At 43.6% G+C, this 19,725-nt stretch overlaps 1 protein-coding gene across 6 annotated transcripts in view; it reads left to right on the forward strand.

Annotated features, from left to right (window-relative positions):
- Ctr1a (Copper transporter 1A) overlaps positions 1-19,725 on the forward strand; it is a 56,088-nt gene that overhangs the window by 23,597 nt on the left and 12,766 nt on the right. For 5 of the 6 annotated variants that reach the window (XM_077685060.1, XM_077685054.1, XM_077685048.1 and 2 more), the window contains 4 exons: positions 2,564-2,805; positions 7,132-7,195; positions 16,752-16,920; positions 17,818-18,077. In XM_077685060.1, coding sequence (XP_077541186.1) covers positions 2,572-2,805; positions 7,132-7,195; positions 16,752-16,920; positions 17,818-18,077 — 727 coding nt within the window. In that variant the 5' untranslated portion in view covers positions 2,564-2,571. The remainder of the gene's footprint in view (positions 1-2,563; positions 2,806-7,131; positions 7,196-16,751; positions 16,921-17,817; positions 18,078-19,725) is intronic. The other variant, XM_077685081.1, reaches the window with a different exon arrangement.

The raw sequence follows: 19,725 nt of genomic DNA on the forward strand, positions 1-19,725 counted from the left end.
AGTAATCCTTGCTGTTCAGCCACTTGTGTGCATGGGGGCAGCCAGCTGCACATGCCCCAGTGCGATGTGGTGAGGGGCACTGGGACGTACACTGGGCTCGGATATGGCACTCCCAGTAATTTAAATGGATGGTATGCACTATCACAGAAGCTAATGGGCCACAACTGTGACACTGGCTTTTTATTACCATTTTGTACACCTTCATAGCTTAATTTTTTTTTGCTCCATTGACACTACAAAGGTGGGCAAGGATCCATCATTAATTAGTTACTAAGAGTAAATACATATTCTTGGCTGCTCAACTTCATGCTTTCAGGCTTCACCTGTATGATCCAGCTGTGCTACAAAAATTTAGCCAAATTTTCAAATTCCTTTAGTTGTGAGCGTGAAGGGTATGGGAAATAAAAAGCTTTGACAGTGTGTTGAAACTCGGCCACTTACACTGTGCTGCATGTTGCGTGCATACTGTCAGGAAAATAAATGTAGTGGTAACAGGGTGACACCATGGTGCATACTTCCATGGTACTGCTTGGCTTATTTGCAAGAGCTAGGTCTTAGCTGACTGAAAATTACTTCTGGCTGAGGAGCTGTGCCTGGCTCAAAAGTAAATGTTATGTTACCTGTGTGGGGCATAAATTGTGTTAGCTTCTCTTTGGTGTTTCACTCAGGCTTCATTTTAATACAGTAGTGCATAGGAGCTAGGTTTGAGCACAGTAACTGGTAGCATCTCAAGCTTGACTGTTGGCAGCGGAGTGACAATTATGAACCCAAGGTATCCTGGCAGATCACGGTTTTTTAAAGCATGACACAGTTGAAAAAATGAACATGGCTGTAAATAGTAACATGTCGTATTACTGTTTCGGTAATGATATTTTACTGAACTGCTCAACATGTACATTTAAGAAAAAGGTCATTTGTTTATGCGCACTTTGGATTTAAAAATTGACAAGTAAGCTCTAACTATCCCTGCAGCTGGCACGGGAACTTGGTTAAAAGGCACACTTGTTTTTCCTTTGCTTTCTGAAAACCCATGCAAACTGCTGCAGACAAAATAGTGACTGCAAGTGGAGTATAAGCCATTGTTGTTGCAGGCATAATTCTATTGAATCTGTTCCTAGGGATGGGGTTAGTTGGGCCATTTAGGCACCTTGTTCTTCAGCGTGCAGGGCTGAGGCCTGGTGAAGCCTGGTGAAGACTGCAGTTAACTGGCCACACGAGCCAGCAAGTGTCGACCTTGAGCAAGTTTAACACGAACTCCTTGTTGAGCAGGGGGCACTCCTGTTTTGTGTATGGCAAGGTCTAAAAAAGGCGTTCATCTTAATAGCCCCTACTCTTAATTTCACGTGAATGTCTGTGCACTTCTCTGCTCCAGTTAACCATGCGGTTGCTGTCTGCGCCACTCCAGAAATGCTACTTCAGTGCTATTTTTGTTTCCTACTTCAAAGCTTCACTTGAACAAAGCAATTTCCAAATGAAGGAATATCATTGAGGCATTATTTTTATCTGCTCTTGATCTATGAGGAACCATTTTAAAATGTGCTTACTCAAAAGGGAGATGACCCACAAGGATGGAATCAGGACAATTGCTTAATTGTCATATTTGTGTGCATGGTCTCCTTTTTACACTAGCAAATTTTTTAACCACTGTATATACACCAACTACAGCAACAATGCCTCTTGGTAACTAACACCTGGCAGCTGCTTACTGACTAGCCCAAGAATTGACCATGTTTAATATGTCTTCTTGAGCTTCAGTATCAGATAGATGCCTTCCACTGTCTGCTCACTTTCCCCTCTCCGCCTAACATGCACACGCGATCTCTCAAATCCACTGAAAAAAGAAAAAAAAATCTCTTAAACAGAGGCATGGCAGGTTACGCTCAGACTCAAGGCTGTTTTGCTGCAGTAAAATGCAGGTTGCCTCTTGGCTATCTTGAAGAAGAAATGGGGTTTCCCTCCATCTCACAGTAGGGAGGTCCTGTAGTACTTTGTTAGAAAAAACTTGTGAATACAAAGGTAGGAACAGTGCACATTTTGACAAAGGACCGACAGAAACACACACCAGGGCGCTTGAGTTGTATCTACCACCAACTAGCCCAACATGTTACCCTTTTGAATTGTGAACACAAGCAACTGGTTAGGTTAGCAAGGCAGCCGTTGTAGTTCCCATTACAGATGTTAATGTATTAAAAGAAATCGTACAGATTGGATTGCGAGACTTTTTGTTCTGCTTTCTGTGATTCGAGAGGGAGTGCTTTACCAAATTGTTTTTTATTACCAGTTTGAGTGCTTATGCCATGGGCGAAATAGAAATAAGGATGTCAGGGGGGTTGCCTTATCTCATGATGCTCTATGTAGATGCAGTCATTAGTGGCTGAGCACCAACAACGAAAACCAATAATCTGCATTTTAGAAGTGTGGGATAAAATGTCAAAAAATACGAAAATGCAAAATTATCAAATGCAAAAAAAAAGCACATCGAGGATCATGCGTGCACATATGATTATTTTCAATTTTGTATCAGTATCAGTGGCTCACTGGAAACATTGGGCTTTCTGTGCAGACCGGAAAATGGACCACAACCATGACCATGGGCATCATGACATGCACGCCGGTCATCAGGCCGCACCACCAAACTTCACCGGCCCGAGCGTGCAGCCTATGTCTCCACTGCAGGCTGTCGTCCTAGCTACGCTGGCAGCAACAACAGTTGGCACTCCCACTCACCAGACGCCGGGTGGGCACAACCATGGCCAAGGGCACGATTCTTCACACGGCGGCGTGGGGGACATGCACATGGCAATGGTAAGGTGCGGGAACGGCAGCTGGGCTGTTGGGCATTTTCTCACATGCTAAGCCACTGTACATGACGTGCATGGCAACTGCCGGATGAGACCTCCTTTTTTTTTTTTTCCAGGTTTTAATGCACAATGTGTGCGATAGTTTTGCCAGGCAAACTACTTTAAAGTGTACTGCTGAAATCCACTGAAAGGCCCCTGTTTTTGTGTGTGTGTATTGAAATTCAAGTAGGGATTAGAATGATACATTTGGACAGAGTGCATGCGTTTGAAGAAGCTGCTATTGTGAAGTGGATCTTTGAGCAGTACAGCTGCATTTTGAATGTTTATTTTTCCAACCTTCCTCAGGAGTTGTTTTTTGTGTTGATCAGTTTTGTGTTTAACAGCACAGTCCCCTCTTTTGGCCTCAGTTAAGTCAATTTTATCACCTAATTCGATCAAATTTTACCTGAGTTCAGTCAAAGAAGGTAAAATGTACTTGCTTGTTGCATGCAGTGAAAAAGTGATGGCACACCATGAGCCAAGTTTGCAACCTGCTCTTAAACGCCCATTGTGTCTCACAATTTTTTCTCATATGTAATAATGGAGCATTGGAGTTGAATTTTGTTACACTGCACAGAAAGAAAGTGGTAAATTGTGTTCTATCTGTTGGAAGTTACATTTCGGGAGGGTTTGATTTGTTGGAGAGTTCTTTGAAAACCAAACACTGGAGTTTTTGTTTCGTTTAAAGGGACAGACAGCCGATTTTTGTCGTCTATATATGCTCTATCCCAAATGAAAGGGCATCACTTAAAGCACCTTAACGAGAAACGGTTTTGCTGATAGCGCCCTAGAACTTTTTAAATAGAAATTTTTAGATCTACGAGCTGTATGTGTCCTCCCAAAAATAATGCTGGCAACCATGACATACACTAGCGCGGCAACATACTTTTGTCTGTATGCGAAATGAAAAACGATATTTAAAAACTTGTCCCCAGCTAAAAAATGTGTGAATAGCAGATTTTCTTATTCCTCTGTGTGTTTTTTTAATTCGCTAGTCTATTTTAGAGCCACTATATCAGGTTTATTTAGTAGCTTATTTAGTAGCTCTAGTCTATTTTAGGGGCCCTAAAATTAGTGATTTCAGGGACCTTAGTCTATTTTGCACGAAGGTGCCATCTGTTGGGATGGACGACAGGTAGAATCTGGCTTCTTGTTGTGGAGGTCGGAAGTTCGATTCTCCCTGGGCATGTCCTTTCTTTCTTTTTTTTTTTTTTTTAAGCTGCCGTTAGCGTATTTGGAAACTGAAATCAAATAATTCGCCAGAACAAACACCCCTGACTCAGCAGAATCATCAAAGCTCCTTCACTGGGTCTGTTTACTGAACGCTGCAATAGAGTCTGGGCATGGAGGCTCAGTTAGCCACACAGAGCAACCCAGCGGCGGCGGGCGGCGTGTCTTAAACATTTTCAAAATAATGTTTAAAAATACATACACAATTTAAACTTATACAAATACTTGTGTTAAAAGATTTTCAATAGGTGAATAAACATGTCAGCAGTTACAGTGGCTGCTAGGTTTGAAGGTCACATGACCGGGACACATATTGTAGTGTCAAGTTTCAACACTACGAACCGCCACCCTTCCGATTTCAGAAAGTTTGGTGCCAAATTAAAATTATTTCCTCCAATTTCTTTATAAATTGCTTGTGGTTACCGGGGCTATATGAAACGCTGGCTTTCATATCAGCTAGAGAACATATACGTGACAAAAATCGGTTGTCCGTCCCTTTAAGAAAGCTAGAAAGTGTTAGTTCACCTGCTTTGGGGCGCTGTCGGAAAGTCATTAAAAAAAAAGAAAAAAGAGGAGTTAGAGAGGAAAAGTAAAAAAAAAAAACGTGTCTGAGTTTTTTGTGCATGTTAGAACATTTCAGTTTTGAGAATATATACCAAATACAGGGCTATATCTTGGGGACCACAATGGTTTACTTCAGATTTTAGACGCCATAACATTAAAAGCAGACAGCACAGAATGTTTGGGAGCACTTCAATCAAGACTCGCAAACCGGTGTGTCGCGTGGTGTTTTTTTGTATTTCGCAGGCATCCTCAGTTAGCTCAAAAACACTAATACTTAATAGATAGAAAGACGGGAACTGTTTATTTGGACATTTTGCATACCGTTCTGCAACTTTCTAATTGGTTCAGGATTTTGCTAATTAAAATTGACTATCTATTTAAGCAGAATTTAATAAATTGCGTGACACACTACATAAAAAAGTGAGCAATGTGCATTTGGTTGTGTCGTCTTGGAGTGGGTCGACATATTTTTAAACTCTGGCTAAAGTTAAGGGAAGCACCCTGTATAATGTTGTTGCAAAGCACAACACAACATAATACATCAATTTGGCCTGCTTTGAATGCTCTAATAAGGCCAAGTCAGCGAAAATGAAAAAAAAAAGCAACAGTGGCAAAATTTTAGCATGGCAAATTATTTAGTTTTAATCACGTAATAGAAAATACAGGGCCTAACCCAAGGTTCCACTTGCACTAGATTTACTAGCTTTAGAGGGACACTAAAGTGTAACATCAAATTGGTCTAAAGTGTAACATCAAATTGGTCTGTATCAGCTGATTAGGCTATGGTGAATAAAAATATATCACTTGCAGCAGCAGCAGTTTCTTGCTAGCACAGAAAATGCAAAAAGTGTGAAAACTGGCTAAACATGTCATTTTTTACTGCACTGCAATTTGTGACATCACGAATCTTGAACCTTGAAGCACAGGATTGGCGGAGCTTGCTTAAGTGTTCTTCTGAAGAAGACACTGAAACAGCTCGTGTACAGGTGAAATAAACGTACGTGGGAACTTTTGCTGATAGTGCGCCTTTTAAAAAAAGATGCAAACCTCAGTGAACGAACATTATAAAATAGGATGCCATTATATACAGAATAGGAACAAAGCCTTGTGCATAGGCAGAAGGCTTTGTTTCAGTTTTATTGAAATGTATTGCCTTGCAGTAGAGGTGTACACAGGCAGTCAAAAGGTGCACGTGGATGAACATGAAGGCCTTCCTTACCTACTTACCACTAGCACGCATGCGTACGTGTGTACTGAACAGCCAGCGTGAAAAGTCGCAGATTATTAATGCAATAGGCTATGCGGCCGTCAACTCCATTAATCCTCCTAGGCGGCACTGCATCACCCTCTATGCCTTGCTTTGGGAGGCATAGGGAGATGGGGCATGGTCGGTGACTTTGCCTTGCCAAGATGGCGTCATAAAGACCCTTCCTTTTTGGCTTCACATTTTTGTGACAAAAGTTAAAGCCAATTTGGAAAGCGTTCTGGAAGACTGTAAATATTGAGTAAAGTAGAGACTGGTGCGCCGCTCGCTCTGGCCGCTTTGTGACGAGAAAAATGGAAGGGAAACAGCAGAGAGAAATGCCAGCTTTAATTATTTATTTCTCAAGAAACAAGGTGACATTGGCCGTTGAACAAAAGCCCAGAGAGAGCTATGAAACGTGTTATATTTTAGTTAAAACAAATAGTTCTGATTTTAGTGTCCCTTGAAGCTTGCTATATTAAATGCAACAAGGGTAATTTTTGGTCATTGGTTGCCAAGGACTTCTGCTTTTGCAGTGTATTTGCTTTGGTACGATGGAGGTTGGGCTCAGCCTAGAGCCTCCTGTTAGGTTGAGGTCAATTTTTTACAAGTTACCACTGTGTTTTTCTTTTTTCTCAGAAGTGGGGCTGCAGTGTGTTGGGAAGTGTCTTCCATGACAAGCACACAGTTTATTCAGATGTTTTACCACAAGATGAATAGACATACAAAGAACTGTACTAGACCAGTGTAAATTTGTTTTAATCAAAAACTAAGGCAAGTGTGCTTAGTCTATTTCTGGAGTGCAATATGACATTCCACTTGAGTTCAACTTGTTACAAAACAGTGCATGACATTTACCGTGTGTGCTTCTTTCCTTTCGTTGAGGGAGTCGTTCTTAATATATGTGCTATTAACAAGCTCATTAAAAACTTGTTTTGTGGATGTGAAAAATTATTGCTTATTGCATGGGAGAACAGGATGGAAGAACACGAGACAAGTGCTAGCATGAATAAATCTTCCATTCTTATGTCCTGTTTCCCGTGCGCTTAGTAATAATGTTTCGCAACCATAACCAACTAGCCCACATTGATGCTTTTTTCATGGAGCTATTGTAAAGAATGAGTTTCGGAGCCGAAGTCTGGGGTCTGGAACCGTCACAAACAAAAACTTAGTGTTTTGTTGTTAGCATAGCATATGCCTGATATAGCGACACATTGATTCCCATTTGTTTGCTGTTTGTCTCTTTTTGCCCAGTACTTCCACACAGGATTCACTGAGACCATACTGTTCAAGGACTGGGCCGTTTCTTCTGTCGCAGGTAGCTATTATAACATTAGACAGGTGTTGTAAAATATGTGCAACGTTGTTGCAGTCATTCGTTTTCTTTTTTCTTTCTGAATGGAGGGGGAATAGAAGGGGGGGTGGGGGGGGGGGGGGAGAGTTGACTGGCTTCAGCAATACTGACAGTACAACTTAGGGTTGAACTTTCGTTATGGCTGTAAACAAGCCTGAGTGTGGTTCAGGTTAGTTTTAAGAAGGATGAAGTACTAGTACATGTGCTAATTTATGGTCATATTACATAATATTTTTAGGTGTTTTCTACAAGTTAGAGTTCTTTATCTTAGCAATCTGAGCACCTATTGTTTAAAGAACACTGGTTTGGTAAACTCCATTTATCATTAGGAAGCTAGCTTCATTTATTACTAAAAACAAATTACTGTGGTGATACACGGAGTAATACTCCATCCCCCAAACATGGTTGTCCTTGGCTTTTGGTGGGACCTTGACTTTTTCTCCAAAAAACAAAGGCAGCCTGTTTGTAGGACTCAGCGATCGACTGCGTTTTTCTGCTCACCTGACTTCACAGAAACTTAAAGTTAAGCAGGCAGTCGGAAGTAAGCAGGCAGTCATCCTGGTTTCAATGGTCTGTCAAGGTGATGACAGGTTTAAAAATTGCAATATAATTTTCGTAATATTGGCTACATATTTTCGCTGATATTTCTGGGAGAGAAAAAAATACATGCAGTAGTTTATGGGCCAGTACAAATGAATCCATTGTTTTTTTTTTTCCTTAAAGGAATTTATTGCTTAAAAATAAATAAAAACAAAAGTTCTTCATGGTTGTTTGATGCATACTGGTTCCTCTGGCATATTGTGCTGTGTCTCATTTTTAACTGCCTTATAACATAAATAATTTTCATGACTGTATATTATTTGCAAGCTTTCTATACAGCGATACAGTAAAAGCTCGTTAATTCAGATAATTCAGTGTTCCTACTCCCTTCCTTTTGAAATGTACATTGCCCTATGGCCCAAATTTACGCGTGCACTGATTAATTCGGACCAAGGCCCTCTCGAAACTTGAGTTGAAACGCACCGTCCGGCTCCTACCTGCTCCTTCCGCCTTGTGGCTGGGAGGATGCGAGTGTACATCACGGCCAGTAAACAGCTTGTGTCTATGGTGCCAGAAGATTAGGACGACGATGGGAAATTCGTTGATCTGCTCCCTTCCGAAGTTCAGCTTGGCTGCTATGTTGCCATCGATGATGACGTTGTTGTTGCCGGCCAGTTAAGCGGTGATAAGGTAATCAACGATGCCCTTGGTGTGGCAGAAGAAATGTCCGACAAAGAGGACCTGTGTGATGCCGTACTCCGGGCGGGTCGTACTGCAAAAGCAGCTGTAGATGCTTTTGCTGTTTTTGGAAGAATTCTGCTGTGATGCTCCATGCAATACTCTTAGCATTACCTAGCGTTAACTAGCATTACCGACTTCTTCGCAAAGTAAACGTACGCATAAAAGAATTGTAAGTGTGCTGTTTTGTTGTTCATTCAATAATTCGACATTTGTATAATTCGTACATGTTTTTTACTCTATGAAGATCCAAATTAACGAGCTTTCACTGTACTAATGTTACCTATTTGTAACTTAATTTTAATGTAGAAAGCCTACAAATTTTTCTATAGCACCAGTTTTGTCTAATTTTGTTAAAACTACTCATAGTGGTAGGCCATCATGATCATCAAGCCACATCCATTTTTTTTTTTCCTTAAAGGAGTACTGACGAAATTTCAAAGCTGAGATTACTATGTAAAATGCTTCCTTTTTATGAGGAGATATCTCCCAGCAAGTTTCAACAGCAACCGTTCAGCGTAACATATTTTAAATCCATTTTAATCTTCGCCCACACGAGAAAGCCCAGAGCGGGCCGACGTGACATCATCTGCTACTTGCCCCAAACTGCCAACGTCAGGGCTCCCGTGACGAAGCCGACGCGCTGGTTGTGGTTGGTGCACGCTGCTCCGGCGTGTGTACACGTCATGGTTTTGGGACTGACGTCATGCTGCTCGGGCGCGTGGGGACGGTGAAGACCTCGGCCGGTCTGAGCTTGCGCGTGCGCTCGTCTTGCGCGCGTCCAGAGCGGCAGTGGTACGGCAGGCAAGAATGGTGATGTCTCATGATACCTCCTGTCATTGTGGCCGCTCGGCGTTCGTTTTGTTGAAACCGAAACTGACACGAATCAATGACACCGTAAATGAAAGTTTACGCTGCGCTCGACCGTCTAATGTGTCATTCTATGATTAGTGGGCTGGTAGGCACGCATAGCAGCGAAAAAAACGTAACACGAAAATTTCGTGTCAATACTCCTTTAATGGCTTTTGCACAGTTTTGCTACTTAATCCATGATGCTTGCGTCCTAACCTTAAGTATTGCACTTATCACTTCTTTTCTTGGCTCTTTGAGTTGGCCTAATCTCTCTTTCAGTGTGCTAAGATGCCCAAAATTCTACGCTAAAAGTTTGCACAGGAGTACACATCGATTGTATAGCATTTGTTTTTTTGGTAAGGGAGGTAACTACTGTACGTTATTTTATAGTGATTTTATTGACGGCACCTCGCTTCATACTAATTCACCTAGTTTCTGTCTTTTGGTTTGAGTCAATTATACAGTACACTGTTGTAACGAAGTCCTCAAGACAGGCAACTGGCTTTGTTATAAGCGATACTTTGTTAAAAGCGTGTATGATATGTTCTCTTTACCCTGCAGTAAGGACCATGAAACCCTTTGAATAAAGCGAGATTTTTATCGAAGCAATTTTGTTATAATGAAGGCTTACTGTATTTCTCTACTTCCTCCAGTAATTATTTGCTTAGGCCTCACTGCTTGGCTTTTTAACCTCACTCAATATTTCTTTACATTTATGTTCTCTGAACCAACCTTCTTTGGATTCACAAAGCAAAATCTCATCCACAAATATCATGCGGCTGAGAAATTTTGTATTTCTAATTTACATGTAATTTGTAACTTCTACGAACCAAGCTTCCTCATTGCGGCCTCCCGACAGGTTGTAAATAATATCGGAAAACATGGGCTCGTCTTGTCTGATGCCTGTCATAGTGGGGAACTAGTCACTCATATAAAGTACTCCTATACGTGTACATTTTTTGGATACGTGCCCCGTACAAGTCTCGTCTGCTGGCTTATTTTGCAATACTTTCGTAACAACGGTGGTTTCCACCAGGGTTTCTAACATTCTAATCCTTCGGCTTTCATCCCGAGTCCATGCGGGGCTTATGATGGTGGGAGCAGCATGCAGTTGGAAGATGTTGATGCGGTCACAAGAGGCGGTCACAAGATGTGGTCACAACCCAAATATTTTTGTTGTATCTTGCGCCTGCCCTGACACTGCTACACTTAGGAGCAGCATTGTAGGAATCAAGTTCATACAATTAAATGTTCTGACTTCCTTAGAATATACACAGTATGTTTCGACCTCTGCTACACAAGGCAAGAAATTTTTTAAAAATTGTCGCCAAAAAGCACTGGTGGGGCATAACCTGAAGCTGTGTAAACTTTAGTATTCAAACATTCTTCGCAGTACTCTTATAGTAATTGAGCAACTGAGGAGCAGTTACAATGAATCAGCAAACTGAATAATCTCCAAAATTCTTATTTTGTCTACACCTTTAGGTATAAAATAATTGCTTTGATTTAATATATATATATATACCTTTTGCTGGCACCAAATGTGGGCATTATATGAAATGAGAGTTGCAGCACACAAATTTCTATTCTTCCTTTGAAAAATCGTATTTATCAAGCCAGCTTACTTTTAAGTCACTGAGATGGGTAACGCTGCATTATGTGTGGCCCAGACAATTCACTTGCACTGGGTTCTTTATCAAATAAAATATCTGCATCAATTTGTTTTGACGTTCTGTCAGTGAAATCAAATTTCTTGTAATGTCCCAAGAAACCACAGAAAGGGTTGTAGTAAGGTTTGGCAGCACGATGGTTTATATTATTCATAGGTCACAGTCTTGTAGAGTTTGGGAAGCAATGGCTCTGAAGAGTACAAGTGACCACAAAACTATAGAGTATACTTTTACACTTATATGAACAAAGGGTAGGATGGGAGAAGCCTGATTCTCCTGCAGGCAGTATATGGTGCTGTGGGCTGTCTCATCCTTCGGTTTCCTGCCTTTTTCTTTTTGTTATAGCAAAACCCTTTACTAGGCGTACTCAACAATGGATTTTATTCAGGCCATCAACCTTGTAATGTAAAAATCCGCTGAGTACAAAAAACAAAAAAACCTCTTTATATGCAATTTATAAATTATGAAAAAGTCTAATTCAGTAGAAATGTCTGCAGTTCTGGAAGCATTAACTGAACACAGAGCTCCTAGAAGGACATATGTAGTACAAGGAATGTACAACTACGATAATTCTTCATTAAGAGAGTGGGAAGTTCCTTATTAGAAAAGGCAACAGACAAGGGGACACCATTTCACTGAAATCATTTGCAGCATGTCTAGAGGTGGTATTAAGATACTTTATTGGAAGAACTCTGCAATAAGAGTCAATGGAGAGCATTTGAGTCACTTGAGGTTTGTGAATGATATCATCTTGTTGGGTGATTTGAGAGGAGACCTTCAAAAGATGATTCACGAGCTGCAGGCCTATTAAAAAGCACTTTTCTTGAATAAAAGGGACACTGAAGGCAACAAACAAGTTGGTTTCAATCGAAAGTCTGACCTTCCCATAGCCATTGCAGCGCTGATTCGGGGCCGAAAGATGCCTTAATTGCTGAGAAATCGCTAATCAAAGGCTGATCAAACGTGACGCAAACAGCAACTGCAGCCGCTGTTTGCATCACCATAAACGGGAAGCAAGCGAGGCAGCGGTGATATATAGTGGTATAGAAGCAACCGAATACAATGCTATCACGTACCGAGTGGTTTGGTCAATTTCGGTTAAATCAGTCGCACTTTTCCGAACTCCCACATCCTTTGCAGCTCTGGACCACTAAGAAAAATGTTCCTTCATGGAACTTGTGATCAGTAGTGACACTTTGTTGAAGAAAAACATGTCGTCCTTTTGAGGCCCCGCGAATGTTGGTGTCGGACCAACCGCTGATCTGTAGCTCGCATGGTTCCTCGAAAAGTGGTACCGTTGCCCCAAGTATGGATGGGTAGTGCCATCCAGCAGTAGCCAGGAAAGACGTTGCACACGCCTTGCGACTTTAAGCACTTCTGGTGCAAGTTGCGCGGTATAGCCAGTGATGGCGCACCTGTCTTTTTCGCTATTTTCGACCTTATTTAAAAAAAAAGCTGCGTGTAAGAGTGGTATATGCATGTTCTCGGTGAGCTAATCTATCGATCTGGAGCAGCTTGTATTTAAACTTCGGTGTCCCTTTAAAGATAAATGTGAGTAAAACAAAAGTAATGTTACATATATACAAGCAGTGTCCCCTTCAGCCTAGGCAACAAAATACTAGATGGGAAGGGTGAATATAACTGTCTTGGGATGGGATTTGTCATTGAGTAACTTTTTGTGAATATAGCTTGTCTGCTAGGTTGATGGAAAATATAGGGTGTAACCTATATGTGGTGAACTGTTACTTTGGTGAACATCTTGTATACTGGTCGGCCTGCCTTCCTATAATTTTGACATTGCCTTTCTTAGAAGTTTTGTTCGGGTCAGCATTTTTTCAGGCTCGTACTACCTATATGGCCTTGTTTAATTCGAGTATATTGCTTCCTGTTTTCTCTCATTTTAACTCTTGTGCGCGGTCACTTTCCCTGCCAGGGTATGTGCAACTGTTATGATATTGGGGACAGAGAAGAAGAGAAGGGTGAGGTGCTAGCGTGGCAGCTATTGATATTTAGGTCCCACAGCCAGCTTGGGCGCCATCTGTAAGTCCTCCTGGGCTAGTCAATGGCTTTTTCTCCTTTTCCTCGTGGCGTTCGTGGAAAGGTGCTTAGTGATCCCACGCACCTTGCGCAGTAGTAATCTGCAGCTGACACCTGTGCGCAAGTCAAGTCAGCACCTTCAAGGTCTACATCCAGAAATTGGCCCACTGGTGACACCACCCTTTATCACGACAATGACAGCGGTTAGCCAAATTAACCAGAGCAGCGGAGCGTCCTCACCACTGGTTCTTGATTTGCGAAGCACACTGCAATCATTTCGGGGTGATACCTTCGACGACGTTGAGGACTGGGTGGTCATTTCAGCCGCAAAGCTGCATTCAGTGAATCAGATGATAAATGTAAGCTGCGAAATGTTATCTCACTTGAGGTTTCGGTGAGAACACTGTTTGAAAATCATGAGAGCTCATTGGCAAGCTGACTAGAGTTTCGGCCAGCTATTGCTGGACATCTACAACAGTAGCAAGAGGAAGAAAAAGGCTGAAATTGATCTCTAGCCTGGTACTCGAAAACTGAGCAGGAGCATTGCTGTGTTCACCAAGGAGATGTCGCGTTTGTTGTTATTGCTAGCTACCCTGGTATGAGCGAAGCAAATAATATGCGCCATCTGATATGTGGGGCGTCAAGGAGCATCCCTTCGCTGGTTTTGTATGCATCCCACCAGCCATGGTTGCTGATTTCGTTTGAGAAGTGACGTTAATGGAGGAGGCGCTACAGCAGCACATCACTGGTCGTACTCATTGAGAGGAAAGACAGTTCGTTTTTGCCTTCAGTACAGGAAGCTTAACAAAGTGACTAAAAAAAGTTTATCCATTGCCATGCATCGATGACTCATTGGGTTGGTTGGGCCATGCTAGGTTTTTTTTTGTCCATTGATTTGTGCAGTGGTTACTGGCAGTTCATGTGAATTTTGCTCAGCCCCAGCCACTTTCCAACAGATTATGGACGCTATTTTATCTAGACTGAAATGGCAGATATGTCTTGTATACCTGAACGGTGTTGTGATGTTTTGAAAAAAATTCAATGAGCACCTAATGCGTCTTCGTGCAGTTTTTGGAAGTCATCGACTCCACCCAACTGTCACTTAAGTCGGCAAAGTGTTGGTTTGCGTACAAAGAGCTAAAATTTTTGGGCCACGTGGTCAGCTTTCAGGGCATTCACCCTGACCTTGTAAAAACGGCTGTTGTCGTCACTTTTCTAACGCCAAACAATAACAGCACGGCATGCCACTTCCTAGGCCTCTGCACGTACTATCGCCACTTTGTAGAAAACTTTTCCAGCATAGCTGAGCCATCAACCCGCCTATTGAAGAAAGATGTGCAGTTTATTTGGGGCCGGAAAGAATGTGCAGCATTTGACAAGCTCCAAAGTCGGTTGCTCGGTTCGCCTGTACTTGGCCACTTTGGCGAGGATGGTGACTTTGAACTGTACGCAGATGCAAGCAACATGGGATTTGCTGTGGTACTTGTACTGTGGGAAGATAATGCAGAGGAGGTCATAGCTTATGTGAGCCTAACTTTGCCATGCACCGAAGCCAACTAACAACATCCGAGAAAGAATGCTGAGTCGGCATGTGGGCCATTGGCAAATTTCGACCATATTTGTGTGGGTGACATTTTATTGGTGGGCAAATTTCGACAGCTGTTTAGGGCACCTCACTCACTGGACCCTCAGGTTACAGGATTTTGATTTCATATCATCTACAAGTTGGGTCGTAAACACGTGACGCAGACTGCCTCTCCCATGCCCTGATCGATAAAGCCTCGATTGACGCAGTTGATGACAAAGGCGTTTTTGGAGCCATAATACCCTTTGACCTTGATCAAGAATAACGGAATAAACCGAAGCTTTGCTTAATCATTTATTATTTCGAAGGGCACACCTCTTGACTTCCCAGGCCGTTCGCACATGGTCGTAAGTCATTTTGTTTGTGCAGCAATGTCGTGCATAAGAAGTTTTGGTGCCACAGAAATAATGTACTTGCTTGTTTCACCGAAAGCACTACATGAAGAAATTCTACATGCCTGTCGTATACAAATATCATTTTGCCATCTCAGCTTGGCCCGTACCCTAGCCCACATGCGGCCTATGTATGACTGGCCAAAGCTTGCCGGTGATGGGAAACAGTACGCTCAGTCTTGCTGCAGCTGCCAGAAAAGAAAAATTCTGCCCGGAAAGGCCCCTGGCTTACTTCAAGCAGTTAACCCTCCAAAAGTGCCATTTCAGCAAGTCTGTATGAATCTGCCAGGGTCTTTTCCTCCACCATCCTCTGGCACCAGATAGACTGGTGTGGTTGCGATAGATTACTTGACACGTTACTTTGAAACAAAGCCCTTTTTGTGTGGCGCAGCGAGTGAAGTTGTGCAGTTCTTTATTGAGAACAGTGTACTTTGCAATGGTACCCCGATGGTAGTTGAGGAGTGGCATTGAGGTGAAAGCGTAGTCGAGGAGTAGGGCAGAGGCAAAGGAGGAGGAGGAATAAACATTTATTAAAACAAAAAGCGGTCATAGCAGTCCTGGATGGCTTCCTCAGTCCAAGAAGCCGTGGTCCTCAGCTGCCCGCGCCGCCCTGGTTGTTAGCCAGGGCTGGACATCCAGGGTCAGTTTAAACAGCAGGGCCTGCCAGGGTGGAAAAATGCAGGGCAAATGCAAGACAAAGCTGGCAGTGTCTCGTTTACTTCTCTTAACCCGTTCTTTAGCACTAGCTGATTGTCTATATGAGGCATCTGTTTACATATACTTCCTTTCTCGCTCCTTTACCCTTCACTATACACAGTGTGCCATGGGAGCTGATGTGTTGTTCTGTGGTATCTATACGTTTATGGGTTTTTAAATTCACTTTATAATGAAGTACAGTAAACCCTCGTCACAAGAAAGTCGCTTTATTTAAATGATCCCCTTTATCAAAGGTCACGCAGTCCCAACCCAAATGCGTGCATTTTAGACCAGATTACTCTAACAATGATGATAGCTTACCCCACTTAGAGTGAACTAGCAACTTGCGTATGCATGCTCATGGCGGCGCTCGCAGTGGGCGAGCGACCGTCTCTATCGCCACCAGGACAACCTGGTGCAAGGAGGGTTTCTTGTTTGCACACAAGAGAGGCTGATGATGATTACATGGCCTGCAGAAATTTTAACGAAACTGCTCAGACTCGTTGGCAAAAAGGTGGAAGGCAACTTCAAATCGTCTGGGATGACCAATGCAGAATTTTTCTGCCCTTGGCCCAGCTGCAGATGCTATAGTCTAGTTCTCGCTGGTCCCTATGAGGAAGATGAGCCAATATACAAACAGCCAACTCTGGCAGCGCAGATGTAGGAGGGCCCCCGTCTGTTGCGAAACAAAGTCGAGTGTGTAGGGGGCAACCACGACCTCATGCTATGTCAGACCGAACGGTAGCAGATAATCCTTGCACCATACGAAAACACCCGACAGACCCAGCTTACCGCCATTTTTGAAACTCAAAGCTTTGTTTCACGGAGTGCTGCACTTACCGTGCTTTATGGAGCGTACATCGAATAACCGCTCGTATCACACTTTTTTGCTTTCCTGTTCACTTCATTGTAATGAGGGTTTACAGTAGTACAAGTCCCCCTGTGCAGTGCTTCTTCTTGGCAAAGTGGTGGAGCGGGCATTTTATCTGTTCCCCCTGCTGCATTCCCAGGCATGGTGGGCTCAGTGGTGGGCGTGTTCTTCATGGCTGCCCTGTATGAGGCGCTCAAGTACTTCCGGGAGCACCTCTTCCGGCTGCACTTCTCCAGCATGAGCTACTCGTCGGTGGCTGTGACGGGTCGGGACGGGCGCACCCTCACGGAGGTCCATCAGATTGTCAGGTACGCACCCCCCTCCCTCCACAGTATGACTTGCCCCCTTTAATAGGTCTCTTGCTGCCTGTAGCAACGTGAAATGAATACTTTTCAATAAGAAATGCCCCAGCGAGCAGCGTTATCAATCAAATGGTACAAAATATTTATTGCCCGTGGGGGCTGGCACACAAAAAAAAATATATATATAGTCATGTCCTGAAAAAAAAGCAGCAACAAACAATTATCTCCAAACTTGTGCCAAATTTCACCTAAAGAACGTCTCTTAAAAAAACCTGAAATTCTTTTTCAGTTAGTGTAATACCTGTGCTACACGGTCGTTTCAAAGGCCTTCGGAAGACCGTTGAACTGATTGTCTATCGAATGCCCCATTGTAAATACACAGGGAGCAGTTGTGGGGCAGAGTTCAATTGCCAATTGAAAGTTACCGTGTAGCACAGACATAAGACATTTGCTTTCCACTCTGCAAACAGTCTCTACTAACTGGGACAAACAGGAATTTTCCGAGAATTGCATGTCTGAAAAAATGAGGAAAAGATCAAGGAAAATGAAAATTTCGCTTTAAAGCAAAACTTAGGTTTACACATTTTAAGGAGACTACCAACAAAACTATCTTCTCTGCTCCTGCTTGCATTTGCTGCTTGGGCACTGCAACAGGCGACGACTAGTGTCACTAGATAACGTATCAGAGTACCGCCATTGAGGCACACAAGTCGGCGACGGCGAAAATTTGGGTGTTTATCAGTGTTGCGAGATTGCCGCTTCTACAGCCTCGCCGCTATCTTCGACCGGGTCATTTGTTAACAACGCTGCCGAAGATGCAGCAAAACGGCACCTTCGGACAGACACACTTCTGTTGCTGAAATGCTGCTACACGCGTTATCTTATGTTGAATTTCAATGGCAGATCTGGAGCGGTCACCGTGCTCCACCGCGGAGCGCGCCGACTCCGCGAAGAGCAGGTACTCCGAAGCTGCCTTTGGAATGCAGGCAGCTTTCCTGATGGGAACAGGAAATCCCCAGCATCCTTTGCGTCGCGCCTTCCCCGAAATCGTCTGGTTCCCGCGGGCGCGTTCATCTCGTGCTGCATGGCTGGAGGAGGCGGAGAAGGCGAGCACTGGCTGGAAGTGCAGACGGCGGCGACGTTGGCGACGTCACGCGGCAAACGTAAGCGCCCGAGGGAGTTGCGGCCGACTCCGCCGATTTCGGCGGAGCAACTTTTTTTGCTCCACGGAGAGATCTCGGCTGCGACGGCGCTCCCGATCTGTCATTGGAACAGGATTTGGTTGCTCCCGATCTGCCATTGGAACACGTTTGCTCCTGACAGAACAGAAAAGTTGCTCCGAAAGTGCTCCGGATCTGCCATTGGAATTCAACATTTGATTCGCGTTCGGAACGACGTCAGTCGTGTGCAGCCGCAGAGCAGGAAGGCCAAGCTAAGCCTACCAGAGCTGACCGACGAAAACGCATAAACAAAACGGCGGCGCCCATGAACCGTCGCAGTGTAAACAAATGTCACGTAATGCTAACTGACCAATGGTCATGGCAGCGGCACGGAACAGTAGGAGAAAAGAGTGCCGGTAGTCTAACCTTATCTAGTGACACTAGCGGCGACATTCTTCATCTCCGTTCTTGCACTTGCATTAACTGTTGTGATGCACAGCGTTACGATTTGCTGTAACACTGAGATCTACCGTATGTATTTACTCGTATGATAGACGCACCTTTTTCCTGAAATATTGACGCATATTTGGAGGTGCATTTGTTCTGTGAAGTAATTCTTTGGTCATTGCAATATTGGCCTAACTCTTGTACACATGCTTGGCTCCTGTTTTTTGCCTGTCAGCCGTCAATAAAGCCTCATGCTCTATCCCAGTGGTTCTCAGCCATGGATGTGTCGGGGACCCCTTGTGGACTGGTGGAAGTGATGGGGGACCCCTTGCAGCGGAGGGGAGGGGGGGGGGGGGGGGGGGTACGTAGGTAAATTAACACAACTGGAGCGTGAAACATGTGCCTTTTATTGCTACCAAAAACATCAAACAAACGTGCCACATCACTTCATTTTGGACAGTTCATCAATACGTGGCACAGTCGCGCTTAAACAGAGTTGCATATCTCCAAATGAGTCACGGCCGGACTAAACTCCAAAAAATGTAAAAAAAAAAAAAAAGCGGGTGAGGGTTTTGCGGATCCTAGAAATGGCTTTGCGGACCCCCTAGGGTCTGCGGACCCCCATTTGAGAACCACTGCTCTATCCGATAAGAAAGTGTGGTGACATATTACCACATACGAATATTGTTACACAAAAAATCTAATTAGGGTAATTTTGGCACAACCAGAAAGACCTGTAGTGCCCTTCTTCAGGATGACTGTCTTTCAATGGAAGAAGTAAAAAGCGAGTCCCGCTAGATCACGTGTGAGCTCAGCACGCAGAGTTCGCAACTGTCATGGTTCCCGGGCCAGATCGTCTTTTCACTTGTAAGTGGTGCTGCTGCCCCTCCAGAGCATCACACTGCAACAGATCATTACGGGGCCTTTGAGCTCCCTACTGAAAAATCAGATTTGATCATTTGCTTTAGCTGGAGCTTTTGTATAATGTGCGTAGATATACCCTTATGACACGCATGCTGTCTCTGCATTCAAGCGGTAACAAGAGCCATGCGGCGTAGCTGCTTGGTGTAAGCAAGGGTAAGCTTACCGTCATGGTTGCCCATGTTACTTGAGTAGAAAATGAATCATCGACTGACGATACTATGCCCTCTGCTGTGACTTGTGTTTTGCAGCTCGCGGCACTGCGGCAAGTGGTCTTCAATTT

The sequence above is a fragment of the Haemaphysalis longicornis genome, unplaced genomic scaffold (assembly GCF_048455015.1).
Source record: "Haemaphysalis longicornis isolate Haplotype H1 unplaced genomic scaffold, Haemaphysalis longicornis Haplotype H1 scaffold_1, whole genome shotgun sequence".
NCBI lineage: Eukaryota > Metazoa > Arthropoda > Arachnida > Ixodida > Ixodidae > Haemaphysalis > Haemaphysalis longicornis.